At 46.8% G+C, this 9482-nt stretch overlaps 1 protein-coding gene across 2 annotated transcripts; it reads left to right on the top strand.

The window, feature by feature from the left end:
* The first annotated feature begins 343 nt into the window (after positions 1-343).
* On the top strand, positions 344-8494 carry BRAT1 (BRCA1 associated ATM activator 1). Of its 2 annotated transcripts, none has more exons than XM_015643045.2 (13): positions 344-593; positions 906-1060; positions 1789-1936; positions 2793-3177; positions 3268-3387; positions 3859-3950; positions 4190-4308; positions 4800-4986; positions 5112-5185; positions 5768-5870; positions 6152-6250; positions 7233-7411; positions 7593-8494. In XM_015643045.2, exons 1-13 carry the CDS (start codon positions 416-418, stop codon positions 8316-8318), a joined length of 2565 nt encoding a protein of 854 aa, XP_015498531.1. In that variant the 5' UTR covers positions 344-415; the 3' UTR covers positions 8319-8494. The 2 variants fall into 2 exon arrangements, with proteins under 2 accessions (XP_015498531.1, XP_015498533.1); XM_015643047.2 differs by having other exon boundaries at positions 1792-1936.
* The last annotated feature ends 988 nt before the right edge of the window (positions 8495-9482 follow it).

The raw sequence follows: 9482 nt of genomic DNA on the forward strand, positions 1-9482 counted from the left end.
CGCTGCCAGCGCCCCCCAGCGCCCCGGGGTAGTGGCGCATGCGCAGAGCCGGCAGTGCCAAGGGGGGCGCTAGGCCTGGCCGCGGAGCGCGGGTGACACCAAGCGGCCCCGCAGCGAGCGAAACCCCAGCGGGCGGCGGAGCGGCCCCTGCGAGGGCTCCGCTCCACTACCAGGCCAAGAGCTTCTGCCCGACAGCGCTCGGACAAGCCTGGGCAGGGAGCAACCCCACCCCGTGCACTACGGGCGGCGTCCCGCGCCCACCGCCTGTCCCGGGAGCGCCCGGGTCACGCCCCTTGACCGGGCTGTGACCACGCCCCTGCTGCCACAGGCCGCGCCCCCTTTGCGACACTCGCCGTGCGGCCGTGCCGGCCCGGGGTCCGTGCCGGTGTCGGTGCCGGGCCCGGTGTCCCCGGCCATGTGCGACCCCCAGTCCCGGTTCGTGGCCCGGGCCCGCCGCCGCTTCGCCATGACCCGCGAGTGCGCCGTGCTGCTGCCCGGTGTCTGCGCCGCCCTGGCCGACCCGCGGCAGCCCGGCCTCGACGACACCTGCCTGGAGAAGCTGCTGGACTGGTTCCGCAGCCTGACGTGGTTCGGTGAGTGCCGGGGGCTGGTTCGAGGGGAGCGGAGGTCCATCACGGAATCCCAGAATAGTTCGGGTTGGAAGGGACCTCTGGAGATCATCCAGCATCCTGCCAGTGCAGGGTCCCCTGGACGGGAACAGGTCCAGGTGGGATTTGCGTGTCTCCACAAGTATCCGAGGTGCTGTGACACCTGAAAATGCTGTGGGTGAACCCGAATTCATCAGTTCTAACAGCTGGCAGGGCTTCCCTCAGTTCAGTGGACCACTTTAATGAGACAGGAGAGTCCTGGCAGTGACCTGCTGTTTTCTGGTCTCTCCTGTGCAGATGGGACTGTGGAGCTGGTGCAGGATAACCCGTGTCTGACAGAGCTCATCAGCTCCGTGCTGGCCCTGGCAGACCCCAGCCCCAGCATCCTGGCCTTCACCCTGCAGCTAGCCGGGATCCTCGCCTCCTCCGAGAGCCGCTTCCAGCACCTGCAGGTGAGTCGGCCAGCCAGGTCCCTGCATGCTGTGTGTCTGCCTCCTCCGGTGTGGATGACCCCTGAAAGTGTGCATATTCTGCTTAGTAAATTTATGGCTGGCATGGAACAACTCAGCAGAAGTGATATGACAACAGAGGCCTACAATCAGCGTTCCTGTTCAGTTCCCACGTTAAGCTGCTTCTCGCAGCTGTCTCACCACAGCAGGACTGTGAATGCTGATGTGTGGTGCTTCCCATTTTTAGTTTAAAAGAATGTATGGGGTAACAGTACTTCACAGCAGTCACTACACAGTACTGTGTCCCAAGACACATCCTGTAGATTTAAACTGCACTAACAAATGCCATTTTCCCTCCATAGAAGGGTGACAGGAAATTTTTGATTCCCTGCAAAATAGAGGGAGCTTTTTAAAGCCTTGCTTTCTGCAACAGGATACACATTAGTACAAAACCCAAAAGGCTTCCTTTAGGGAAGAGATGTGTACAGGTGTATAAAGCAGTCTGGTGGAACTGATACACATAAGTTGTCCCTTAGCACATGAAAACAAAGCAGTTTTGGTTTTGAACATTTTAATTTGTCCATATGTTACGTTTAAGCATGAGATTCTGAAAATTGCCCATTTTAATGGAACTTCTAACAAGAGGAGGTTTCACTAGAGTATTGATACTCTTGACTTGGACAGAGCAGCCCTTTTGCTCAGTGTTTTCTCTGTGTTCTGCCCTGTCTCAGCAGGAGAAGCTGCTGGGGAGGCTCTTTGGCCAGGAGGGGCCGCGGGGCGGCGCGGCGTGGGAGGACGCGTCGGTGCGCAGCGCCTGGCTGAAGGGTGTGCACAGCATGCTGCACCACCAGCCTGCCCTGCACTTCCTCTGCTCCACAGGTGAGTGCTGCTGGGGCTGCCATCCCCCCACATCTGCTGTGTCCCTGCCATTCACATGTCAAATGAGCAAGATGGGAGTGTTTGTTTATTTAAGATTAAAATAAGCCATTTGTCAGAGCACCAAAGTCATTGAAAGATGTTGGTTAAATTAGCTGAACATTAAGTTAACCTTTGTTAAGTTAGTTATGCCTTTGTATTTTTTTCTCCAAACACTGAAGGTGGTGCTCTTTTAAGAGAGGAAAGAATCTTACAAAATTACCCTTATAAAATTAAGAGCTATCTGTATTCCTATTTGTAACTGCTACTAAAGGGCACATTTCAGCATGATTTTAGTGCAGAAAAGCTAAGCAGAGGCTCATTTATGTCTTTGTGTTTGCACACATTTGTAATCCTGTTGTTGTTATGGAAGTATGTAAATTGTGCTGTTAACACCAACTTTAGATCCCATGTACAGAGGGCCCTAAAAGACTGTATTGGTATTAAAGAGCAGCACAAACTGCTGTCCATGTGATGGGAAAGTGGTACTGATGCTGCTGTTCAGATTTTTCCTAGTGGTTATGGCCAGAGATGGTACAGGCTCTGTCCATAAATACACATTGAGCGTGCTGTCAACTCTCTTAATGTTACTGATGTTATATTGAAATCTGATCCTGAGTTATTAAACCCCTGAGGATCTGAAAACAATTTTATCTTCTTCTTCCATTTGCTTGTTCCTAAGGACTGGCTGACTTTGAGTAGAGATTACAAAATAAAGTGTAAGGAAATCCCACCATCACCATTTAACACTGTGTGGTACCTGAATTAGAGTTATAAATGGTTGGTTGTTCCTCCACTGACTTGTTTTGTTTTCCCACAGGAGGCATGGATGTGATCTTCACTCTGAAAGGTGATCCCAGCCTGTTTGTGGCTTCAGCTGCCAGCCAGCTCCTGGTGCACATGTTCACCTTCTCCCTGGAGTCTGAAACATCGAAAGCTCTCAGTACAAAGGACTGTGAGTGGCCAGCGTGTGCCCAGATGATTGTCAAGCACATAGAAGAGTCACTTCAGTCCAGCTCTGCCTCTCACATTGAGCAGTCCCTGAAACTGTTGAGCAGTTTGTTTGGCAGTTGTTTTGGCAGTTGTTATGCTTCATGGACTGAAGTCCTTTGGTTAGACATAGCAAAGCAAATAGAATCCTTTCTGCTGGAGGAGACTGTTCAAGCACAGCCTGTGCTGGCGGATCTTTTGCTCAACGTGGCACGGTAAAGATCTTCTGGCACCTTGGAGCCTGTGCTGACATAGATCTGTTTGCCACCATGGAATAGGTTACACTTACACTTCTGTCTTCTCAGGTCCCCTGTGTTTTGTGGCACTGAAGGCAGCTTTTGGGCATTAGTAACTTCTGCTCTGGAACACTTAACCCCAGTACAAGCAGGTCCTCTGGCAGTGGGACTTTTGAAGCTCTGCAAATGGTAGGACTTACTGCAATGAAATTTCTGCACTATGCAGGTGTTTCTGCTCCATGATTCCCCTTTAGATAGTGAAAAAGCAGCAGGAAATCATCAGATGAATACAGCGCATACAGATACTGATTTACAGGCTAAGTAACGCTCATATTCTAAGATAGAAGGACACTCTTTTGTTGACAAGATATGCCTCTCTCAGCCTCCTTACACAGGATCTCACTCTCTATTTGCTTAACTTGATAAAGCAGCTTCTAAATTCCAGAGCAATTTATCCTCTGCTTTCAGTTAGCAAGGGGACCTTAGAAAAAGGTTCTCTTCTGCTATCTGAAGGTCCCCTACTGTTTTTGTTGCTCTGTCATTGCTGGCTTGTTTAAAAGCCTGAATGAAAAGCATTGTCCTGCTCAGCATTTGGGAGCAGGTATTTGGGAAGGAATTGAAGTGTTACTTGTGTTGGTAACTGCTGTTTCCTCCTTGAAGCCCACAAGATGTCAGAATTCAGGCACTGACTGTTCTGCTTCAGCCAATGGACTGTATTTTGAGAGCAGCCTCCCAGCCTCTGGAATGTGCAGGTACAGTTGTGACAGAAAAGTTAGAGGCCAGTGTTCTTGCCTGTATTTCAAGTGCCTGGTGCAGACCAAACTGGAGGAAAAATAGTAGGAGGAGTCAAGGACAGTAGCAGTGTTCGTGGTAAATCCTACTGCCAGTTGCATTTGAATGGATATTCATACTACATCACCTGAATATCTTGGTATTCACAGCCTTTTCTATTCATTGATGACTTGAGCTCTTCCCTTCTTTGGTCCTCTAGGTTTGCTGGATGAGTCTGTCAGTGATCCTGTCACTGTTGAAAGTCTTCTGTCCTCCAAGACATCTTGTGCTGGTCTCCTGTGTCAGACCCTGGCTCACCTGGAGAAGCTGCTGTCTCTGGTAACATTCAGAGAGAGAAAAAAACAGCCTGGGAATCAAACTGGTCCTTGAAAGACAGCGTTAAGATGGTTGCAAACTTATGCAGTAGAGCATAACAATGTGGAGAGGAGTTGGCAGTGAGGGTTTCCATAGTTAAAGGAAATTTAGCACATCAGGCTCTAAATAGGAAAACAGAGGGATACTGAGACTCTTAAAGAGGGACTGGGCTTAAGTTTTAAATTTGTCTTGATGAGCTTTGTTAGCAAAGCTTACTTGTATTGCAGTTATTGATCCTGAGAAGAAACACAAATTGAACTGCTTTCCCAAGCAGTGGGAAGAGTCTCCTATCTGTGCAATAGTTCTTGGAAGAGAGGAAGATAATTTATTTGCAGTTATTGACACTGTGGTACCTGAAGAACTCACTAGAATTTGCAATTTTTGCTGCCTTCTGACTTAAAACTGCTCTGTACTTGAGACTGTTGCTGGAAACTCTTTTCTTTCTCACCCATTAGAAACATTTAAGAGTGGATTTACCCTGTGTGTCTTTGCTGCGCTCTCTCATGACAATATTGCAATTCTGCAATGGCTTCCTGAGCCCAACTTCTCCTCTGGGAAGCAAAATAAGCCGGAATTTGGTCAATTGCTTCAGAGTGCAGAAGTCAGCTCTTGATGTCCTTGCAGCACTCTCAGAGAAAAAAGGTGAGTTAATCTTTGCTTTCTTATCCAAAACAGTTGTCCAATTCTGTGCCTTTCTGTATTTCAGCAGGGATTTGGCTGCTCCATCTCTCAGTATCGGTCCTTTGGGTTTGTTTTCTCTGTTTCAGACTGTGACACACTCATAGGAAGTCTGTTTGATGTCCTTCTGGCATATCTGCAGAGTCCAAACACCAGCCCTACTGTGAGTATAGACCTAGGGAGAGATCCAAGTCTATTAGCTTGCCCCAGTGGGGTATAATTCTGAGAAAGGGTTTGACTGCACTTTTTTCTTAGCACACTTTGTGTTAGAATATATAGAGCACTTGTCCTGGGTGGCTTGCAGAAAACAGCTAAAATTGTAATGAGTGAGTAACTGAGCAGTACATTGAGACTTCCTGAGAAGAATGGAGCCATCATGTCTAAGAGTAGCACTGACATGTCCAACTTGACATGGTCATGAAGGATTGAATTCTTTTTATGAGGGGGATTTGGTTTTTTTGCCTTCATTTGTTTGAATGACTCTGATGTCAGCTGCAAATCCAAAGCTGGAGATATTAGAACTTCATAATATTAAACTGAACACAGGGATTTTCTAGGTGTTTGTTAGAAATTATATTTAAGCACCATTTATTTGTGGCTGGCTTCTTAGTAAGGAGGCATATGCATTTGTTTCCTCTGAGAATTTCTCTGTAAGTTTGAGGCTAAAGTGAATTTTACCTTTAAAGGCATAAAGGCAACACTGCCTCCTCCTGTAGTAAAGTCAATCTGCTTTACATTGCTTCAGGTTCTAAAGAAAACCTTCCAAGCTACATCCAAGTGGTTGGTGCACTTGCAGGAACTGTCCTGCTCCAACAGTCAGTGGCAACAAACTGAGAAGATTTTGGAAGGTAATGAAGCTGTTCCAGCTGGGACAAACAGCAGCTAGTGGCACACATGAAATCTGCTCCTGCCTGCCTTTCCTGCTCAAAGCACTGGATTCACTTGTTCACAGTTATGTTGAATTAAAGTTTAGCTGCCCAAAGAGTGCTTTGCAGAACTCTGGGAGAAGCACACAGCAGCAGCAAAAGGGATTGTATCAGATGAAACGATGCAGAGGTTGTACACTGAGTGCTTCAGTAAGGCTTGTTGCATTTCATGGCTGTTCAGGTTTGTCACTTGCCTTTTACAGATGTGTTTGTGGTGCTGCAGAAACGTTTGTGCAGTCCTTGCTGGGAAGTAAGAGATTCTTCCCTGGAATTCCTCACTGCCATGGTTAAGTGCTTGAGAGGTAGGTGCAAAGATTTACCAGTACAGATTTGAGGAGTATTTCTTTTAATGCTGTGAAAGTCAGTCAGGCTGGTGAAGCATCTTTTGACCTGTAACTGGAGGGCTGAGAAAAGAAAGAAGTGTCAAAATTTTTACTCTGATCATGATAAAAATCTGACAAAAATGTTAATAAACTTACCCTGCTTTTTCTGTTGAACTCAGATTGCTGTGCCTGCCTTAATGGCAGTTTTGGTGAGTTAAACTGAGGGGTGTTGAGACATGTCTGTCAAGGCAGGTGACAGTGCTTAATGGCAGATAATACTTTCTGGTTCTTAGTTTGCTCTGCACTCGAGTCTGGTTTCTTTCAGCAGGCTGGGGGCTGGGCTTTAGGAGGCTAAAAGCCTAGACCTGCTTTATATGCTTGGGAATAATTACTGATTTTCTACTTTACTGATAGCTCAGGCATGGCAGCAGGTAGCACTGAGGCAATGCTAATTTTCTTAAGGTAGCTCTGCGATGTTGGGAGGGGAATGTTGTCAACTGCTGTTGTCCCCAGGTCACAAAGGAAGCATCCAGCACGCTCAGCTGCATTAGCACTTTACCTGCAGCCCCTCTCAGTGCTGCAGTTACTTTGTTTTCTCTGCCATATGCTTGACAACAGGAAAGAAGGACTATTTTTTTCCTCTTTGAAGCAAAGGCATTAATTTGATGAGGCTGGAACCATGTCCCCGTTTGCCCACAGAAAGTTCTTTCTTGCTGCTAAAACAACTCTAAGTGACATTCTCCAAGTTCCAGTGTCTGTCAGGGCTTGACTAAAAGCTGCTGGGAAAGGGGGAGCCTGACACAGAGATGTTCCTGGTCCCTGCAGCAGCTCCTCTCCCTGGCAGCTGTCCCTGCAGGCAGTGGCCATCCTTGTATGAGGCAAAGGACTCTTTGCATTGGAAACAGCTTCATGCTCAGAGGGAATAAAGTCCCACTTCTCTGGATTGCTATCTTGTTCACAGACCAGAAGGAGTTCAGGCAGTGTCTCCTGTCCTCAGAGGTGCTGAGGCTCACAGAAAACCTGCTGGAGGACCCGGAGAGCTACGTGCGAGCGAGCGCCGTGACTGCGGTGGGACACCTGGCCCTCGTTTCTTGCTTTGCTCCAGAGTCACCTGCCATAGGCAATCAATATAACAAAGAGGTAGGAAAACCTTTTCTGCATGGGCAGAATTACCCATCAGTTTACTGCTGTAATTCTTTTTATTCACAAGTTACCTGTTCATGCAGGCAGATTGCACAACCAATAATGACAAGACTTTTCACCTCTGCTGTTCTTCTTTCCGTGTTCCTCCCCTCACTGTGCTTTGTCTTTTTGCATCTAGGGCATTGTAGCAAAGCTTCAGGAAATCTTGTCAACAGACTCAGAGGGTTTTCCTCGAAGGGCTGTGATCAGCATGTTCACCAAGTGGCTGAGAGAAGGCTGCACAGGTCAGCTGGAAGATACAGAGCAGTTTGTCTCTAGAGTCATCCAGACTGTGGAGCATGACCTAGACTGGGAAGTCAGACTTGGTGGTTTGGAGCTGGTTGAAGTTTTCTGTAGTCAGACCATTTGCCAGCTTTCCCAGTGTCCCTATGCTCCTGTCTCCTCTGCAGTCACAAGTTCCACCCCTCAGAACGAGCTGCTGCAGGTGTTCTGTCGAGCAAAGCTGTTTGGGTTTTTGTTTGGATCTTTGTGTGACTGTGACAAACCCGTGGGGCAGAGAGCCTGTGATGTGCTGGTTGGCTTGAGAGGTCATTTCTACCCCATGAGTACTTTGGAGAATCCACAAGAGATTGAAGATTCACCTGCAGGACGTGGCATTGCCTGGTTACAGAGGACACTAAGACAGGGTTCTCTGGCTCAGAACTTCCCCACAGATGGTGGTGATGGGGTGGATTTCCAAGATCCAGAGAGCATGATGTTAGCTCTGGGTGCAATTGACTTACTGGAGCTGCATGATGAGCTAAATAAAAGTAGTGACCATGTGGAGGAAAGCCCTCAGTCCCTCTTACAGGACATCCTTGCTGCTGTAAGGACCATAGAGGATAATGAAGTTGACTGTTACTGAACAGGTTTTGCTCTGAGGGAGCTGTGCTTAAGCAGTTTTCTTCTGGAGGAGAAGGATGGTTTTGTTAGCTGTTAAAAGGGTTAGAAAACCTTTGCTTTAATACTGGTGAATATTTTTTTTTTGTTAAAAAGTGTCATTTCCAATAAACTGTTGTTTCTTTTTCAAAGTAAAAAACATTGACAATGGCATTTGTTGGTTTTTTAAAAGTTTTTTAAGAAAGCACCAGACCATGCCTACATAAGGAAGCATTTAAAAAAAACAAAAGAGTGACTGAAAACAAGCTGTTGCAGGCTCCTTTTAGAGCCAGAGTAGCTAAAACTGATGGAGACTGGTTTTAAGGGACACTTGTTTTGACCTTTCTGTATTTATTCTAAAAACAGAGCTCTCAGCTTCCCTTGTGCATTTTGAGGTCTAGAGCAGAAGGTGGCATTTAAGGAGTCAAAAGCTGATCATCCTTAGCATTACAAATTTTCTCCTATAGATGACAGACTTGTTTGATCTCAGCAGTGACACCAACATGCTGACTTTGGTTTTAATTGAAGCCAGAAGCAAGTCCATTTTCTGATAATTTTTTTCAAGTGCTCCTATTTTCCATTCCTGAAGTACTCAGTTTCTAACTTTTGAGAGAAACTTGCAGCTTTTTCAAGATAAGTTTGATCTGTGATTAGCTTTGGTAACAATTAGAAACCAGCAGACATAGTGTGAATGGCAACATGATTTTTTGAGGAAAAATTCCTGTTTTTTTTAAAAACCTGGGGAAGGGTGCAGTTTGCAACTTACTCCAGTATCTTGCCCTGTATTAAGAAGCTTTCTGCAGCCTAGAAAAAACCCCAAACCAAACAGTATCTTTAGCAGTAGATGAAACCATGGTGGGCTCTTTTCCAGCACTGAGGAGTTTCTGAGCATCCTGTATCCTCCTGCAGCCTGTGGAGAGGCAGGAACACGACGCTGATTTTGGGGCAGTGGAGGCTGGCACATCCAAAGCAGTGAAAGGACTTGTACAATCTGCTCCCTGCAGCAGTACAATGGACTGAGATGTAGTTTGGATCTCTTGCTGCTGAAGCTGAAGGTTTTCTCTGTGCCTTTTGAGGAAAGAGCACTCTTGGCTATTGCTCTGTGCCTTTGTGTGTGACAGAGCCCTTGGGTTTTGTACCAGCAGCTGTT

This window comes from Parus major, chromosome 14 (genome assembly GCF_001522545.3).
Source record: "Parus major isolate Abel chromosome 14, Parus_major1.1, whole genome shotgun sequence".
NCBI lineage: Eukaryota > Metazoa > Chordata > Aves > Passeriformes > Paridae > Parus > Parus major.